At 40.4% G+C, this 20,199-nt stretch overlaps 1 protein-coding gene across 1 annotated transcript in view; it reads right to left on the bottom strand.

The window, feature by feature from the left end:
- Positions 1 to 1,285: 1,285 nt before the first annotated feature.
- LOC124012803 (venom phosphodiesterase 1) overlaps positions 1,286 to 20,199 on the bottom strand; it is a 31,702-nt gene continuing 12,788 nt past the window's right edge. The window contains exons 8-25 of the mRNA XM_046326769.1: positions 19,785 to 19,904; positions 19,376 to 19,485; positions 19,197 to 19,262; positions 19,005 to 19,077; positions 15,228 to 15,336; positions 14,869 to 14,997; positions 14,751 to 14,782; positions 14,400 to 14,527; positions 14,216 to 14,285; positions 12,697 to 12,784; positions 10,986 to 11,158; positions 10,346 to 10,391; positions 4,332 to 4,486; positions 3,758 to 3,893; positions 3,338 to 3,415; positions 2,872 to 3,004; positions 2,523 to 2,676; positions 1,286 to 1,590 (exon numbers count right to left, since the gene is read on the bottom strand). Of these exons, the coding sequence (XP_046182725.1) occupies positions 1,417 to 1,590; positions 2,523 to 2,676; positions 2,872 to 3,004; positions 3,338 to 3,415; positions 3,758 to 3,893; positions 4,332 to 4,486; positions 10,346 to 10,391; positions 10,986 to 11,158; positions 12,697 to 12,784; positions 14,216 to 14,285; positions 14,400 to 14,527; positions 14,751 to 14,782; positions 14,869 to 14,997; positions 15,228 to 15,336; positions 19,005 to 19,077; positions 19,197 to 19,262; positions 19,376 to 19,485; positions 19,785 to 19,904 (1,974 nt within the window). The 3' untranslated portion in view covers positions 1,286 to 1,416. The remainder of the gene's footprint in view (positions 1,591 to 2,522; positions 2,677 to 2,871; positions 3,005 to 3,337; positions 3,416 to 3,757; positions 3,894 to 4,331; positions 4,487 to 10,345; positions 10,392 to 10,985; positions 11,159 to 12,696; positions 12,785 to 14,215; positions 14,286 to 14,399; positions 14,528 to 14,750; positions 14,783 to 14,868; positions 14,998 to 15,227; positions 15,337 to 19,004; positions 19,078 to 19,196; positions 19,263 to 19,375; positions 19,486 to 19,784; positions 19,905 to 20,199) is intronic.

The following is a 20,199-nucleotide window of genomic DNA, read 5'->3' as shown; positions in this document are numbered from 1 at the left end:
TAGAATGTATGTCAAAAAGAAACTGTTGCTCATCTGGTCTCCCCCTCACTAAAATAATATTATACTTCTCCGCACAGGCATCCAGCTGTCAAAATGAGGCCCTCTGGAGCAGGTTTTCATCAAGGATTTCTCTGTACTTTGCACTGTTCATCTTTGCCTCAATCCTGACTAGTCTCCCAGTCCCTGCCTCTGAAAAACATCCCCACAGCATGATGCTGCCACCACCATGCTTCACCGTAGGGATGGTGCCAGGTTTCCTCCAGACATGACATTTAGCACTCAGGCCAAAGAGTTCAATCTTGGTTTCATCAGGCCAGAGAATCTTGTTTCTCATGGTCTGAGAGTCTTTAGGTGCCTTTTGGCGAACTCCAAGCAGGCTGTCATGTGCCTTTTACTGAGGAGTGGCTTCCATCTGGCCACTCTACCATAAAGGCCTGATTGGTGGAGTGCTGCAGAGATGGTTGTCCCTCTGGAAGGTTCTCCCATCTCCATAGAGGAACTCTAGAGCTCTTTCAGAGTGACCATCGGGTTCTTGGTCACCTCCCTGACCAAGGCCCTTCCTCCCTGCTCATTGTGGCCGGATGGCCAGCTCTAGGAAGAGTCTTGGTGGTTCCATTTAAGAATGATGGAGGACACTGTTCTTGGGGACCCACAATGCTGCAGAAATGTTTTGCTACCCTTCCCCAGATCTGTGCCTCGACACAATCCTGTCTAGGAACTCTACGGACAATTATTTCAATTTCACGGCTTGGTTTTTGAGCTGACATTCTGTGTGACATTATTTAGACATGTGTGTGCCTTTCTAAACCATGTATAATCAATTTAATTTACCACAGGTGGACTCCAATCCAGTTGTAGAAACATCAAGGATGATCAATGGAAACAGGATGCGAGTCTCATAGCAAAGGATCTGAATTATGTAAATAAGGTATCTGTTTTTTGCTTTTAATACATTTGCTAAAATTTCTAAAATGTGTTTTCGCTTTGTCATTATGGGGTATTGTGTGTAGATTGAGGATTTTTTTTATTGAATCCATTTTAGAATAAGGCTGTAACATAACAAAATGTGGAAAAAGTAAAGGGGTCTGAACACATTCCGAAGGCACTTTCCGAAGTCATTTAGCTGATCTGTTTTCCTGTAATTGTTAAACAGGTCTTTCTGTGGAAATCAGAAGATTAAGCGATAATCTCTGCACAGGAATTTAAAGGTGGAAAATACTTGTGTGGTGATTGTGGCCTACAGAAGAATTGTACATGTTTCATGACATTTGCATTCCTCCCTGCATTGATTTGAATCATGAAATATTTATTAACAAGTGGATAAATACCCACACTAGACAAACTAAATAAAATGTAGGTTTTTATAATTATCAAATACCTCTACCAATACATGTATATTTCAAAAGGTCATTCATTTCAAGGTCTTCTGTGAATGGCAGCAGTTGGGCGAGTCTTTACTTTTAGAAGTTCCGGGATAGGCCTGGTGCTGCCTTGATAGAAATCCAATCCTGTGAGCCACTCTACATCTCTGACACGTGATTGGTGGAACCACAGGTGGTCTTCAACCCATAGAGATGCCGTGTCACCATTCTGTGGAAGTATAAAAACAAGCGGATCAGTGACACATACCCTAATTATCACTACTTAGATGTTGACACAACAAGACAGAGGTACAGACAAAAACAACGAGATCAAGTTGCGAACCAGAGGTTTTCCACCAAAACATCATGATAGTTGCCAGGTGTTGGGAAAGGGGCATGCAAAAGTTGACTGTCTTCAAAACAGATGAAAGTTTGGGTGTTTTCTCAACTTTATAAAACTTCCCTATGTGTTTGTCAGTGGTAGGAGAAAGAGAAAATAGGATAATTTTGGTCATAAAGTCAGTCTCATCTAAAATGGAGTTTGGAACTTCAGTGCGTCACATTGAGTAAATGAAGGTTGGGTTTGGATTACAATTATGTCAACAAACCATGCCCCCTTTTGCCAATCTCCAAGGCAGGCTAGCTAACGTTAACTAGCAAGGCATGCTAGCTAACTTTTTAGCTAATGTTAGCTTACCTAGCTAGCTAGCTACCTCATTACAAATTGGTTAGGTCATAGCTCATACAAGTGTATTGTCTAGATACTACTGGTTATGTAACATTATCATTTGATAATGCTAGAGAGGCAGGCTAGCTAGCTTACGTACACAATCCACGTTAAACACAATCCACATCAAGGTGCAAACTAGGGGTTTCCCACCAAAACATCATGATAGTTGCCAGGTGTTGGGAAAGGGTCAAGCTTGGTTACTCTGTTTTCAAAATAGATGAAAGTATAGGTCTTTTCTCAACTTTACCACACAATTGTTTTTGCATTTCACTACGTGTTTGTCAGTAGTAGGAGAGAGTACAGAATGTACATAATTCTAAAACACTCTGTACTTGCAATTCAAGTACTTAGACCTGTCCAGTTTCTTGTTTTTTTTGGGGGGGGGTTACAAAGAAAGTGTGCAGTGCTTTGAGGTGATATGGTTGCCTTACATTACAGTTCTCTGAGTTGTCCGCTTTGTGTGGTATCAAGAAGGAAACGGTCTGTAGCTCATTGTTACAGCTGCTCACTGGTTGCGAGTCCTTACAGCTGGTGAGAACTGCAAAGTAATGGGTTGGGATTGGAATCTGTGTACCTGTTACAAACCTTAATGAAAACAAGAAATAAAACACTGGTTAAGAGTGAAGTGTCTGGCATCGCTGCAATCCTCTGTGCCCCATTGATAACGCTCTGCAACACTACGTGTTTCATGATTGCCTTTTGTGAGATTTAGAAACTTTGCTTCCTCTCTGCTCCATGTTATAACACACAATTTTGTATGATAAAGAAAAGCTCACATACTGTTCTATCTGGTCTTGAGAATCAAACTGTCCGTCGTAGTTGTAGTCAAATGCCGGGCCTGTCACCACATTAATGCCATTATATTGACTGGCATATTTTTTCAGCAATGAAGTGTGGAAGTAATCCCAGATCTCTATAAAATAAAGAAATATGCATCTATTTTTATCATGAGCTGAAGCTACTTGTATGACGTGTGGTGTTGACTGTTTGCTGCGTCTGTTTTGTTTGTTGACGTTCTTTTATGTTGTGTGAATACTAAATACAAATTCAATCACACAAAAAGTACATGTAAATAATAATAAATGAAAATAAATGAATGTTTAATTATATAACATGTAGGAGACGTGAGTAAGGGAGAGAATTAGAGAGACACGCTGAATTAGAGTAAAGGTGAGTGAACAAGAGAGGAAAAAATGAGTTTGAAGGAAGCAAGAGGGAGCTGTCTCAGACTGAAGAGTGTACGTACTCTTAAACTCAGGATACATGGGTACAACATTGCTCATCAACAGGCCATCATACTCCTCCTCTGCTGTCTTGTTGAGATCTGGGCGTCACAAGAAATAACACAAACAACAAGATAGTCTTATTGAAGTAACCTCGTTATTTTGACAGCTGGATGCCTGGGCGGAGAAGTATAATATTATTTTAGGGGAGACCAGGGGGAGGGGGAGACCAGATGAGCAATAGTTTCTTTTTGACATACATTCTACTATTACATCACTTACAGCAAATCTCTCTGGCTATGAGTGTCTGCTAACTAAATGTCATAGAAAAACAAAAACAAAGTTAAGGGGTTGGGAGTCAGACTTCTTTGTTGTTTCAGATGTATTCTGTTTGCTTAAGATTAGTGTATTTGACAGTATAGATGTAAAATCATCCCGCATACTGGGAGGGTAGAGGAAACCGTGGGTAATGTTCCTGGCTGAAGCATACTGGTCACATCTGGGACTTTTATCCGCCGGGATGCGGACATCAGCCCTCAGACAGTCAGGTGTGACTGCTGGCAAAGGGTCCATGTTTTCCTAAAGAGGGTGACAAAGAGGAGGAAATTACAAAGGTCCTTCCTGCATTACTCACATCCACTCTCCACATCCTTTTGAAAACATCCAAGGGAAGCAAGGACAACATTGGAGAAGACAATAGCAAAAAAAGCAACCTTGGATCTTCTCCAATGCATTTTGACAAGGATGACCCCTGTACTTTGTATGTCAATTTACATTCCAACCTTCCTTTAGATATCATTTAATCAAAGTGGATGATCTCTGAGAGGCAATGTTTAAACTCATCATAGCTCATGTTTGACGAAAGAATAGATAATTTGAAGACTTGTGGACATTCACATATCATTCACATATCAAAGTAAGAATTAACCAAAAGTTCAAATTAATGTGTCTAACAAATTACACTTGATCAGTTACTGATTTGTAAAAATGATGGCCTTTAGATGAAATGACTCTTACAGGTTTGTCCAAAGTATATGAGTTCCACACTGGCATGAGGGATTTTTTGCTATAGGCGTTGACAAAGCCCTGATGATACAGTAAGCAGTAGTCATTGCTGGGTTCCAGCATTATTGGTCTTCCAAACAACATGTGCTTCTGCTCAACAGCTTTCACTGAAAGTGAGTAGACAAACAGATGTCAGATAAAGATGTACTATGCAGAAATCACTCTGCCATTTCCTGGTTGTAAAAATTTGAATAGTTTGTTTTGTTACATAAACTGAAATTAGGCAATCATTGTACAATATAACCACCTGTGCATTTCCTATAACCATAATATTACTGTATGTTTGAAGCTGGTGTACAAAACCGAAAATAAAAGACACAAAAACTAAATTTAACCTGTTGAGTGTAGGGGGCAGTATTTTGATGTTTGGATGAAAAACATACCCAAATTAAACTGCCTATTTCTCAGGCCCAGAAGCTAAAATATGCATATAATTGTCAGATTAGGATATCATTTTTAAAATTTATTTTACCTTTATTTAACTGCCTGTTCAGGGGCAGAACGAAAGATTTGTACCTTGTCAGCTCTGGGTTTTGAACTTGCAACCTTCCAGTTACTAGTCCAACACTCTAAACACTAGGCCACCCTGCCGCCCCGGCACTCTAAAGTGCCGGGGCACTCTAATGTTTCCAAAACTGTCAAAAATATTGTCTGTGAGTATAACAGAACTTATACTGCAGGTGAAAACCTGAGGAAAATCCAACTAGGAAGTGGCTCTTATTTTGAAAGCTCCCTGTTCCATTGCATGCCTTCCCTCCATTTAAAGTGATATCAACCAGATTCCTTTCCCTATTGCTTCCACCTGGTGTGAACAGTCTTTAGACATAGTTTCAGCCTTTTATTCTGAAAAATTAGCATTGCGTCAGTGGATGGCTGGGTGCCAGCAGAGCTTTGCATGCACAACAGCTTGGAGCAGACATTTTCTCTCTCTCTCTCCTATTGAAAAAGCTATGGTCCGGTTGAAATATTACCGATTATTTATTGTAAAAACAACCTGAGGATTAATTATAAAAAACGTTTGACATGTTTCTACGAACTTTACGGATACTATTTGGAATTTGTCTGCCCTGTCGTGATCACTCGAGCCTGTGGATTTCTGAACAAAATGCGCCGACCAAGTGGAGGTATTTTGGATATCAAAATAGTCTTTATGGCACAAAAGGAACATTTATTGTGTAACTGGGAGTCTTGTGAGTGCAAACATCCGAAGATCAAAGGTAAGCGATTCATTTTATTGCTTTTCTGACTTTCGTGACCAATCTACTTTGCTGCTAACTATTTGTAATGTTTTTTTCTGCTGAGAGAGCTGTCCTTACATAAACGCTTGGTTAGCTTTATCTTTAAAGCTTTTTTGAAATCTGACACGCCAGGTGGATTAAATACAAGCTAAGCTGTGTTTTTTTGCTATATTGCACTTGTGATTTCATGAAAATTAAATATTTTTAGGAATTGAATTTGGCGCTCTGCAATTCAGCGGATGTTGACGAAAATGATCCCGCTAACGGGATGGGTACGCCAAGAAGCATGCAAAGATTAGAAATAGTTTACATAGAACGCTTCTTAGATTTGCTTTCAATGAGAAGGACAGGACTATAACTCAAAATTCTATGTGAAGTAGGTCGAGTTGGCCCAAAAGTTACATATTGCAGCTTTAATGTTTTCAAAATTTAACAGACAATCGCCAAAAGCCATTTAAAAATCCATAGCTAGTTCACAGTTTGTCACATAATCATCAAACTAGAGGATTTATTCTATAAATGTCTAACATACTTTCACAACAGTTTTTAGTAGAAATTCCAGTTTTGACTTGATAGAAATACATAAAATCTATAAAATACCATTTCAGGCGGTATAAATCAATAACTAATTCACCATTAGACAAACAAACTGGGTAGGATTTATTCTATAAATGTCTAACATACTTTCACAACAGTTTTTTAGTAGAAATTCCAGGTTTGATTTCATAGAAATACATAAAATCTATAAAATACCATTTAAAGCGGTATAAATCAATAACTAAGTCACTGTTTGTCACAGAAACATCAAACTATGTATGATTTATTCTATATCCATACTTTTACAACCTTTGTTTTGAAGAAAGTCCACATTTGTTAGAAATACAAAACAATCTATAAAATTCTGTTTAAAACTATATAAAATCTAAAATGTTTTCACTGATTATGATAGAATCATCAAATTAGGTATGATGTATTCTATAAATGTCTATACTTTTACAACCTTTGCTTTGAGTAGAAATTCCAGTTTTGATATGATAGAAATACATAAAATCTCAAATAACCCTGACAGAACAACCCTGACAGAATAACCCATAACTGAGGTGTTAATCATCGTTGAGTATTCAGAAAATATAAATCATATAGTAATAAAGGCATACATTTTCAAAAAACATATGCGTTTATAAAAAAGGTATCACACAATGTTGTAATATCAAACATTACAATAATGTCAGTCTTTGAAATCCAAATCAGTTTAATCATCACTTGTGCCAGATTCAATGTGTGTACTTATTATAGTGAATTTCTGTCATAGGTATGTATCTAGTATCTCACAAAGTAGAATAATAAAATAGAGTAATGATAATGGAACATTAGAGCATTAACTCGGGTTGCAAAGGGACGGAATTCTTCCAGAAATTTTCCATGGGAAGTTGAGCCCGGGAATTTTGGGAATTTTGCTTAAATTTATCAAAAAAGTAAACTTATAGCAGTGAACCTTTTTCGTGGGACACACAAGGCAATTATAGGTCTTGTGGCATATTTTGGTTAAACTATCCACAATTCAATTGAATTGCAACCCTATACATGCACAGTGCATTCTTCCATCACATGTGCAGTGCATGTCCATGGCATTTTATATATTTTATTTCTATAAAATCAAAACTGAAATCTTTCCGTCAAAACAAAGGATGTAAAAATATGCTAGGCATTTATAGAATAAATAATACCTAGTTTTATGTTTGTGACAAACAGTAAAATAGTTATTGATTTTTACATTTTTAAATGATTTTTGGCGAACATCTGTTGAATGTCTGGTGAATGTCTGTTGAATGTCCGAATGTGTGAATATAAAACAAACTTTACCTCGGTGCCAAACGTTCAGTCCAAATTCAGCCATGCCAATAATGTTTACAATTCGACTTTTGATTTCAAAAGCAGCTCAAACATTGAACATGCAAGATTGAACTATAGCCATTGAATTCTACCAGTGCTAATATAGGGAATTATAGACTGGGTGGTTCGAGCCCTGAATGCTGATTGGCTGATAGCTGTATACCACGGATATCTATTCCACAGTTTACCAGCGGCTAAATCTATGATGTTAAAATGAGCTGATGCAGCTATGACGTTAAAATGATCTGATGCAGCTCGGCAGGGCTGTCTAGAGCCGAATGTGTATGCAGACTTGACACCCAATACAGCTGTCTGTATTGCAGTCCTGCCAGTCGTTTTGTGTCTACCTGTCCCTTCAAGTGACCTAGCTCATTCGTTGGAGTGAGTACACTAATGGGTCTTAAAGATAATTGTTCTTCTCCCCTTACTGACCCCCCTCTCCATGCCACCCTGCTGTGGGGCGACCAGTCCAAGTCTCTCCAGGTACTCATTGACTCGGGGGCCGATGTGAGTCTCATGGACGTTACCCTGGCGTCCAACTGGGCATCCCCACTCAAGCCCTCTCCATTCCCATGGGTGTTAGAGAGCTGGATGGGCACTCTATAGGCTGGGACACCCACCAGACAAACTTACGAGTGTCTGGGAATCACAGCGAGACGATCCAATTCCTACTAGTTGAGTCTCCGCAGGTTCCTGTGGTATTGGGATTCACTGGGCTCCAGAAACACAATCCCTCCATTGACTGGGCTACTGGTGCCATCGTGGGCTGGAGCCCGTCCTGCCACAATTGCTGCCTGAAGTCAGCTCTGCCTGTCCCGGGACGTCTTCCTGTGGGCTTGGAAATTGCCCCGGACCTCTCCGCCAGCCCCACTGAGTACCAGGACCCCGGGAGGGGTTCAGTAAGCCCTGGGCCACTTCACTTCTGCAGCACCGACCGGTATCCAAGAAGGTCAAGCCAGATGCGCTGGCACGCCACTATAGCGCTGCGGCTACACCCCCGCCCCCCCCCTGCTCCAAGATCATTAGCTCCTCTGCTGTTCGTCCTCTGTTGCCCGGTACCTTCTGTATACCTCCTACCTTTCCTGTGTTTAGAATTAAAGCCATGTCTCAACATCCCTTTGTCTTCTGTTTCCAAGTTTGTCCTGTCAGCTCCGGTCTTTTCCCAGCCTCTTTTTCTCGTCCTCCTGGTTTTTACTCTGAGCCTGTACCTTTGCTCCTACTCTGGATTAGCGAGCCCTGCCTGCCTTGACCTGTCGTTTGCCTGCCCCTGTTACAATAAACATTGTTACTTCACACAGTCTGCACTTGGGTCTTACCTTGACACCTGAGAGTTGGAAGTGATTGTGTTAGCTGTGTTGTTGGCTAGCTCATCTGAACAACAGTGTCCCGACGAGTGAGCACGTTTTTTTATGCCAGTCAAAATCACGACTCATTAGCTCATTGTTATGGATTTATCCAAATAAATGTTACTAGAAAACAGCTTAAACGAATACAAAAGCAGCTACATTGCTGTTATCCTGGCTGCACTTTTTGACTTGACTGTAAGTTAGGCGTAGTTGGCTAGCTAGAAAGCATGGCATAAGAAAAGGCTGGCAACGGAACCGGCGACTGGGTCGTGTCCATAACATAAAAAAAACCTCAACAACTGGGTCTTGTCTCTGGCAACTGAACCGATAGAACGAACGAGCAGCCGGCTTGGGTAGCAACTCTAGATTTGTGTTGGGACTATCTTGTGGAAGGATGAAATAGTATGAATAAATTAATAAAAATAATGTTGTTTTTTTAAATATGACAATCTTCATTTGAATATGTTGGTAACCCGTTGTATAAAAGTGATAATGCCCTTGAATCCAGTGTTTGGAGGATATATTGGCATGGTTTTCTAACACCCATGCCAATATATCCTCCAAACACCGGCATCTCAGGAATTATCACTTAAATAATGCACGGTCTAGAATGCCCTTCAAGGCAATCAGAAACAGGTATTCAACAATGCCATAGATTTGGTAAAGGAGTCAATGGGATGCAGACGCATTGACCAGACTGGTGCACATTCAACAAATCTGTTCTAACAATGTGGCTATTGTTCAAATCTGTCCTGATTTCTGTATTGTAACAGGCCCACAATGTGGTTACTTAAATCCGATTAGCATATATTTGGCTGCATACCATGTAGAAGTTGTCACTTTTCAGGTTAAGAAGTGACTGCTAAATGCTAACTTTTGTTCGTATAAGCTGGTTAGCATAGCTAGCATACAGAAATCGGTGGTGCTCATTTGCACTTCCAGAATTTAAATCAATTTCTTCATTTCCTTCACTAATGTGTTATACTTTTAGCTAGCAGTGTTCAGCTGTTAGCAGCCAATGGCTAGCAGTTTCTTACTGGCAGTAAAAACCATTATTGAATTATTTAAATAATTGATTTCAAATTAAATCTTGTAAACAATTCATGGTAATTCATAGTAACCTCGTAAACATTTCATTTAGACAGGGCGTTTATTTGAAACAGGCATTTATTTGCTGAAATGTGTGCTCTTGTCCGGCTATTAAAAGGGACTGTGTTTAAATGACGTTTTACGGTATACCACAACACCCCCCCCCTTCCCGAGGTGCCTTATTGCTATTATAAACTGGTTACCAACGTAATTAAAACAGTAAAATAATTTTGGGGTCAGACCCGTGGTATATCACGGCTTTCAGACAATCAGCATTCAGGGCTCAAACCATCCAGGTATAATGAAGTATTATTGCTAAACTCAATGTACCATCTGGTATCATAATTGATTGTTAATCATGACAATAATCTGTCCATACTGTCTCTCGCACAATATTTACCTTCAGCAGCTGTCAGATTCAGACGACTATTTGGATTAGTTACACCCTGGAAAGAAACAAGGATGTTGTTATAGATAAGATTCTGACAATATTGATCCTTTAATTCATTGATTCTTTCATGAATATCAACAACATTGGAGACTGAGACGTTCCATGGTTAGGGTAATTCATATGTGCTTAATATACCGTACTGTATAATACCAGCTTCTTATGACTATAGTATTAAGTGGTGTATACTGTAACTTCAAAGCAGAGGTGTAGGCATGGGAGGACCATCATTTTAAACTAAAAATCATTTTCAACAAACATAGGTCATATAACATATTTTATATTTGTATCATATTTGTACTGTCTACTTGCACTTGTGTCCTCAAAAGTGACTACTACACCTCAGCAATTTATTTTAAAAAACAATTCCAGAAAGGTGAGATTTGAACCTTTCTTGGCATATGCAGCATTACTAGATATTGTTTGTGGTCCTCTAATGATACATAATTACTCTTGGGGATTATATAGATTACATTTGAGATGAACATGCCCTGAGGAATTGAGGCTGTTTGGAGGGCAAAAGGGGGTGCAACTCAATATTTGGAAGGTGTTCGTAATGTTTGGTGTACTCAATGTAAGCAAGGGGTACTACCAGGGAGGTGCATGTGCAGTCCAGGGTATCTGTGGGTTCAAGGATCACCAGAGGGCACTGCCTAGGGGTTGTTTGCTCTGCAGGTTGTATGGGAGTGTGCCAGGGAGTCCTCAGGAGATGGTTCATACTGCCGTGGCTTCCATTGTTCTGGGATGGGGAGATCCCCAACACATCTGAAAGGGTTTCACATGGACAATGTTACAATTCATGTTTGAGATCAAATGAAATGAAATCATATTTGTCGTTTGTACAGGATACAACAGGTGTAAAACAGTCCAGCAAAATGCTTATTTAAAATCTCTTCCTCAACAATGCAGTGTTCAAATACCAGGAGTTATATTTTTTGGCTAGCGCTAAAGCAGCGCTATAGTCAAACTTCGTCATGTAAAAACTGGCGCTCTGGCATTTCCACACCTTGCGCCAGGTGCAGCTATTTACCTGTCTTACATCAGCTCACTTGTGCTGTGGGAGGGTTGGTAATATGTGAAGTGAGTCCTTAAAAACTAGCACAGCAGTGACAATTTCATTTAGCACAAATAGGGAGATTTAAGTCTCAACAAAAGCTATTCTTATAAGTAACAAGGTTGATTACGGCATGGATTTTGACAGCAGAAGCACAGCCTATTCAGACTTGATGCATAGTGCCCAAATGCCCATGGAACAAGAGAGATGTGCTTTTTTGTGTGCGGTGAATCTATATTTAGAAACCTAAAAAACGTTTTTTTAAATAATTTTGTTTAATTGGATTAAAAACCCGAAACATCCTCATTCAGATTTGTTTTTCTTCCCCCCTGCTCAATGCATTCATTAAGCAGCCAAGACTATCAATAAACGGTTTGGCTCACTAGACCGTTTTGAAATAAATCTTTATCACCAAAGCTTCATTAAAAAGATCAAGGGAGCAGTAAAACAGTAAGCCGACATCCCCTTTTGTATCTATGTATTGTACATTATTTTAGCCAGCTCCTGTTATTATTTTGGAACCTTTTATCCATAAAATGTTTCTAAGTGGTCTTCTAGTGAGGCTTTTGCTGTCATGCTTTTGCATAATTCACAATTAACATAGACCTACCTGCATACTCCATTTCACTTGTATCCATCCCCATTTTACAAAGAGCGCCTATTGTACGGTTATTGGGGGTTACCAAAGATGCGCTCCTCCAAATCTATTCGAAATATTCAGTCCTATAATGCAATATCAACGGTGGGTAGACCTACAGTACATCTTGATATTGCGAACTAGCCTCACATATAGCCTACAATACATTTTAAGGGGAGCCTAGTGTTTTTTTTTCCAGGAGAAATGCGGATGCGTAAAGACATGTATAGGCCTATAGGTGAAGCGATTACAATGTTGACTGCAAACACTCCAAACATATTTATCAAAAACTGGATGTATATTGTTGTTGCTATTATTAATTACTGTAGCCTATGCTATTTAATACATTGATTAGGACGAGAATATTCCGTGCCCCTCCAGCCGAATTGGAGTTGATGACATCGAAAGACCGTCAATAACCAGACTACCTCGTGCAATATTAAGCCATGGAACACGTTGATTGGCCAGTGGATGGTCAAGCCCTCGCCCCGCGTTCAACTTACTTAGTAATCAAAACCCAGCCCTTTCACAACAAATTCTGATGGAGTGACAGAAACAATTTATTGTTAACACAGACAACCGACCCTTACTGCGGTATTTACTGCTACTCACCACACATGAGATTGTAGAGCTCAATATTGGAGAATGGTTCTATTTCGGTTTTATAATGAAACTTGGGTCCATAGCTTAAGAACATAGCCTGAGGGGAATAAAGAGGGTCTTCATCATAGGGTTAAGTTATCATTTTCCCATCTCTTAAATACAACAATATCAATATACACTGAGTGTAAAAAACATTAGGAGCACCCTCCTAATATTGAGTTGCAGCCTGTTTGCCCTCAGGACAGCCTCCTCGTGGCATGGTATCTACAAGTTGTGGAAAGCGTTCCATAGAGATGCTGGCCCGTGTTGACTGCAATGCTTCCCACAGTTGTGTCAAGTTGACTGGATGTCCTTTGGGTGGTGGACCATTATTGATACACAGAGGATACTGTGCAGCATTGTGGTTGACACAAACCGGTGTGCCTGGTACCTACTACCATATCCCGTACTTTTACATGTCTCAATTGTCTCGATGCTTAAAAATCCTTCTTTAACCTGTCTCTTCCCCTTCTGCTACACTGATTGAAGTGGATTTAACAAGGGATGTCAATAAGAGATCATAGCTTTCACCTGGTCAGTCTATGTCATGGAATGAGCATGTTCCTAATGTTTTGTGCACTCAGTGCAAAGATGTGTGTGTGTGTATACATACATAAATAACAAAAATATAAACACAACATGTAAAGTGTTGGTCCCATGTTTCATGAGCTGAAATAACAGATCCCAGAAATGTTCCATGAGCACAAAAAGCTTATTTCTCTAAATTGTTTTGCACAAATTGTTTTTCCATCCCCGTTAGTGAGCATTTCCCCTTTGCCAAAATAATCCATCCACCTGATTGGTGTGGCATATCAAGAAGCTGGTTTAAACAGCATGATCATTACACAGGAGCACCTTGTGCTGGGGACAATAAAAGGCCACTCTAAAACACAATGCCACAGATGTCTCAAGTTCTGAGGGAGCGTGCAATTGGCATGCCGACTGCAGGAATGTCCACCAGAGCTGTTGCCAGAGGATTACATGTTACTTTCTCTACCATAAGCCGCCTCCAACGTTGTTTTAGAGAATTTGTCAGTACGTCCAACCAGCCTCACAACCGCCGACCACGCCAGCCCAGGACCTCCACATCTGGCTTCTTCCCCTACGGGATTGTTCAAGACCAGCCATGAAACTGAAGAGTATTTCTGTCTGTGATAAAGCCCTTTTATGGGGAAAAAAACTCATTCTGATTGTCTGAGCCTGGCTCCCCAGTGGGTGAGACTGGCTCCCAAGTGGGTGGGCCTATCCCCTCCCAGGCCCACCCATGGCTGTGCCCCTGACTAGTAATGTGATATCCATAGATTAGGGTCTAATGAATGTATTTCAATTGACTGATTTCCTTATATTAACTGTAACTCAGTAAAATCGTTGAAATTGTTGCATGTTGCGTTTATATTTTTGTTCAGTATATTTTTTAAACCAATCAAATTAAGTTTGTACTCATTAACTAACTGATTTAAATGAGTAAATGGATCTCCTTTCTACTCACATGCATACTGGCCTCATCATTGTCATACCCATGAGCTCCACCTGCACAGAAGGTCAAAGACCCTGGGTATCTATAACAGAACACAGAAATATGTAAGAAGCCAACATTTTGCTACATCATGCCCTACTAAAATCCACACCAGGGATATGTTCATAAAGCAGGGTGGAGTTTCTTAAATCGGTACCTCTCGAAAAGCCATCCTGGGTTGACTATCACGCTGACGTCCTCAATGCGTCTACTGTTTGCATAGTGGAACCGCTTGGGCAGATGGTTTTTCAGGTAAGGCTTGACCTTCTGACTGTTCTTCTTGCACTGGAATCCCAAGAAAACAACATAATATTTTTGATCAATCACTAGGTTTCTATAACAGATACGGTATTAGGGACAAAACATTATGGGACTGAATACAAACAACATATGACCAAAGCTTTGCCTAAACATTTGATTATTCCTCAATTGGAGCATTTCCAGTCAATATGGCAGTAACGGCTAGTTTCAAATCAGGGTGAATGATTTATTGTAGCTTCTAACTCACCGTCATGTTGGCTACAAGTCGGGACGAGTCCACTGTCAAAGGAAACAACAGGAATGTGTCACTTTTATTGTGATACAAATAAAGGGTACATTTTCTACATGTTTGGTCTAACACTCACAGGGTTGGTTTTTGTCATTGGATCTAATTCTCCCAAAAGGTCCCTCGTAGACATATAGATCACGAACATTTTCCACCTGGAGTAGATCCTGGAGGACTTCCTTCCTGTCACAACTTGTGTCCTCCATACCTATTGGTGTAGCCCAATACATTTTTTGTTGAACTATTAAGCCACAACACAAATACAACAATACTTACTATTTTTTTCATGTTTGTAGACTAATTCCATATTATTCTAAATACATTACATTTTTAGACATACTTGGTCTATGGGAAAGAGGTCCATTTGCTGTCCAGATGTCAGATTTGTGGAGGGAAAGGGCGAATACATTTGATTCCTTTGATTTATTAGCCTCCTACCGTGGTCAGCTACGATGATGATGTTGAGACACTGATGCAGGTTCAGCTGTTTGAGTCCGTTCATCAGTTGACCAATGACCTTGTCCACTCCAGTGAGAGCCCCGATCAACTGAAATATAGTGAGAAACTTGTGAGACTGTTATATATCTGTGTGGGTAGTCTTCAATGACTTCATTGACCAAGGCTAATGGCACCCTCAACATAATCAAACCTTGATTATTGTTAAGTACCAGTCTATTTACAAAAGGGAAACAGACTTTGACATGTGTTTACTTGTGATTTATGCATGATTATATGAAAACAAATGTGGAGTTCTATATATATTTTTAAAAAGCTATGTCATTTTCTCTTGGGGTTACTACAATACGTAAATGTCATTAGATCGTAACTTTTCATCATGATGATTTAACAATATGTTTGCATTTATAAGACAACTGATTTGAAGGGGCCTTTTCAATGGAGAAAAACTATACCCAACAATTGTCAATGGCACCATTTGTTCACATGTGAGCAAGACATTGCACTTCCACCTTTTGGTGAGCACTTTAATTTGGCGTTCAGCATTGAATCTAAGCCATGTGTTTTGAAAACAGCGGTCATGGATCAAAATCATTCAGTGGGTTGCTCTGTCTATCAAATCAAATGTTTTTTGTCACCTGCACTGAACATAACAGGTACCTTACAGTGAAATGCTTACTTGCAAGCCATTACCCATTGATTTGTATTTAATTTAACCTTCATTTAACTAGGCAAATCAGTTAAGAACAAATTCTTATTTAGAATGAAGGTCTACCCCGGCCAAACCCGGACGATGCTGGGCCAATTGTGCGCCATCCTATGGGACTCCCAATCAGCCTAGATTTGAACAAGGGGCTGTAATGTCCCATCTTGAACTGAGATGCAGTGCCTTAGACCGCTATGCCACTCGGGAGCCCAAAACCAACAATGCAGTTAAGAAAAACAAGTGTTAAGTAGAAAATAAATCAGTAAAAAAATAAAAATGACAAATAATTAAAGAGCAGCAGTAGAATAACAGTAGCAAGGATATATACAGGGGGAACCGGTACAGAGTCAATGTTTGGGGGCACAGGTTAGTCGAGGTAAATGAGGTAATATGTACATGTAGATACAGTTAAAGTGACCATGCATAGATAATAAACAGAGAGTAGCAGCAGCGTAAAAGAGGGGGGGAATGCAAATAGTCTGGGTAGCCATTTGATTATTGTGAGGGGAACGGCACCTCAGTACCTCCAGGCTCTGATCAGGCCCTACACCCAAATAAGGGCACTGCGTTCATCCACCTCTGGCCTGCTCGCCTCCCTACCACTAAGGAAGTACAGTTCCCGCTCAGCTCAGTCAAAACTGTTCGCTGCTCTGGCTCCCCAATGGTGGAACAAACTCCCTCATGACGCCAGGACAGCGGAGTCAATCACCACCTTCCGGAGACACCTGAAACCCCACCTCTTTAAGGAATACCTAGGATAGGATAAAGTAATCCTTCTCACCCCTTAAAATATTTAGATGCACTATTGTAAAGTGGTTGTTCCACTGGATGTCATAAGGTGAATGCACCAATTTGTAAATGTAAATGATTAGCTGTTCAGGAGTCTTACTGATTGGGGGTAGAAGCTGTTAAGAAGCCTTTTGGACCTAGACTTGGCACTCTGGTACCGGTTTACGTGTGGTAGCAGAGATAACAGTCTATGACTTGGGTGGCTGGAGTCTTTGACAGTTTAGGGCCTTCCTCTGGCACCACCTGGTATTGAGGTCCTGGATGGCAGGAAGCTTGGCCCCAGTGATGTACTGGGCCGTGCGCACTACCCTCTGTAGTGCCTTGCGGTCGGAGGCTGAGCAGTTGCCATACCAGTTGGTGATGCAACCAGTCAGGATGCTCTCGATGGGGCAGCTGTAGAACTTTTTGAGGATCTGAGGATCCATGCCAAATCTTTTCAGTCTCCTGATTGGGAATAGGCTATGTCGTGCCTCTTCGCGACTGTCTTGGTGTGTTTGGACCATTCTAGTTTGTTGGTGATGTGAACACCAAGGAACTTGAAGCTCTCTACCTGCTCCACTACAGCCCCATCGATGAGAAAGGGGGCGTGTTCAGTTCTCCTTTTCCTGTAGTCCACAATCATCTCCTTTGTCTTGATCATGTTGAGGGAGAGGTTGTTATCCTGGCACCACACGGCTAGGTCTCTGACCTCCTCCCTATAGGCTGTCTCATCATTGTCGGTGATCAGGCCTACCACTGTTGTGTCGTCGGCAAAATGAATGATGGTGTTGGAATTGTGCCTGGCCATGCAGTCATGAGTGAACAGGGAGTACAGGAGGGGACTGAGCATGCACCCCTGAGGGACCCCCATGTTGAGGATCAGCGTGGTGGATGTGTTGTTACCTACCCTTACCACCTGGGGATGGCCCATCAGGAAGTCCAGGATCCAGTTGCAGAGGGAGGTGTGTAGTCCCAGGGTCCTTAGTGATGAGATATGAGTGCACCACTATGGTGTTGGATGCTGAGCTGTAGTCAATGAGTAGCATTCTCACATAGGTGTTCCTTTTGTCCAGATGGGAAAGGGCAGTGTGGAATGCAATCTATATTGCATTGTCTGTTGATCTGTTGTAGCAGTATGCAAATTGGAGTGGGTCTAGTTGTTTTGGGATAATGGTGTTGATGTGAGCCATGACCAGCCTATCAAAGCACTTCATGGCTACAGATGTGAGTGCTACGGGTCTGTAGTCATTTTGGCAGGTTACCTTTGTGTTCTTGGGCACAGGGACTATGGTGGTCTGCTTGAAACATGTTGGTATTACAGACTCAGTCAGGGAAAGGTTGAAAATGTCAGTGAAGACACTTGCCAGTTGGTTAAATTTTGTGTAAAAGAGAGTTGTCAGGGGTTGATTATGGTGCTATAAAAGCATGTTTAAAGCAGTTACGAAACAAAAACAAAGGGTAGTTTCGACACATGCCTGACCTAAACACAAGAAGTGAGCCTTTTTGGATTACATTACGTAACAAAGCAGTACATCATGACCTTTTGCTGTTTTGTCCTTGGCAGGAATCGAACAACACCTTTGAGGCGGCAGCCTTAATGCTTGACTGAAATAGGTGCCAGTGCTCATTTTGTGTGCTGGTACTGTTTATATTTAGGTGCAGGAACTCTGCAGTAGTGTTAATTCTAATATTAGTTATTTTGTCATTTTGGTTATTTTATTAATAAAGATTTATGGACCATTTCATCAAAGTACTTCAGAGCGTCTAAAGTGTATCTTATTAATGCGCGAGCTTTGGACTATCAGAAGTTCTATCAGAAAAAAATATTATTCTGAGATAATTGGCTTTAATGCTCCAAACTCTCATTGGTTTGAATGGTGTCAGCAATTTTTATCTTGTATTATTTTTTGAACTTAACATGAATTGTTGCATTTAGAGTACTTTAATAGGTAGAGAACATTGAACAGAACGAGCCTATGTCAATTACATTTTTTTTTCCAATGCAGATATAGCTTTATTGTCCCAAGCTCTCAAATGGTAGATATAGTATATGTTTAACAATCCAGAACCTGCTTTGACCTGAAGGTTGTTGTAAGGTTGTTGCACCAGAGGTATTTCAATAGTCTGCATTTGCTTCCTCACCTCTTCTCCTTCCCTTGATATGCAATGATCTGAGAACAAACCTGTTGTTTGCCCTTCGCCTCTCAAGGTATTTCAGTTAATTGCATATGAAATAACTTCAGACTAATGAGATGCATCCTGGTTGTTTTCCTTATTGACCTTACCCCTCCACTGACAGGACCAAAGTTGTGCCCCGACTTGTCCGGCTCCTCGAGGTACAACGTGAAGAAATCTGGCCTGCAGGAACAACAATTGTTATACACCACGACATTATACACAATGCACTTTAGGCTTGAATGTCTCTGATAAAGACTTGCTAGTAGCTGGGATGCCTCTAACTTAAATGTGGGATTTACCTCTCATTATCTGGCAACTGTAGCCACTTCAGGAGTGTGAAGACTCTCTCCTCAAAAGGTATTTTTCTGAAATGAAAGACATGACAATAGAAAATGACAGTTCTTATCATCCAAGGGTAATAAAGCTATCGGTCTATTCATATATGAGAAAGAAGATAATTTATTCCTGATTATATTACCCGTTGTAGTCTAAGTTGATGTCTGGGAAACTGCCATTGATTTTGACATCTGAGCCAGGCCAGAAATACGTTCCTGCTCTCAGTCCTTGGTAACTGGCAGTGTGCCAAATCTGCAATGACAAGGTTATGAACGAGACTATTTTCGAATCACTCCTCAGTACTGATCGAAGTATTCGTTTGAGCAGAGAGTTGTGTTCTTTTGTGAACTACAGCAACACACAGAAATGCACAACATACAATGACAAAAAAAAATACTGACGTCAGGCTGACTTTCAACGCTATGGTCAAAAGATGGCAGTAGGCAGTAGTGTCTGACTGTGGGAAACCAAATAAAAGTATTCTTATCTTGCTTATCTAACTAAAGGTTTCAATGTGAATGGCAGAGCACAAAGCAGGGGGGTGTACTCACAGGCTGACCAAAGTACCATCTGGGGTTGGACTTCTCGTCGTTTGACAGACTGAAGGAAGCGTCAAACACAGGGTCATACATCCTGTTGTCAACCAGTCCGTGGGACTCGGAGTACATGCCCTAAAGATGACACAGTGGACATTTTGTGAAGAAGAATACAAAATTAAATGACACAGTTTTGGCAATGACAAACTGCTGCATATTTTTATTTCTTATACAGTTGAAATTCGGAAGTTTACATACACCTTAGCCAAATACATGCAGATCAGTTTCACAATTCCCGACATTTAATCCTAGTAAAAATTCCCTGTCTTAGGTCAGTTAGGATCACCACTTTATTTAAATAATGTGAAATGTCAGAATAATAGTAGAGAGAACGATTTATTTCAGCTTTAATTTCTTTCATCACATTCCC

This window comes from Oncorhynchus gorbuscha, linkage group LG24 (genome assembly GCF_021184085.1).
Source record: "Oncorhynchus gorbuscha isolate QuinsamMale2020 ecotype Even-year linkage group LG24, OgorEven_v1.0, whole genome shotgun sequence".
NCBI classification, from domain to species: Eukaryota; Metazoa; Chordata; class Actinopteri; order Salmoniformes; family Salmonidae; genus Oncorhynchus; species Oncorhynchus gorbuscha.
Note: the sequence above shows the minus strand (reverse complement) of the source record. Positions and strands in the feature narration are given on the sequence as shown.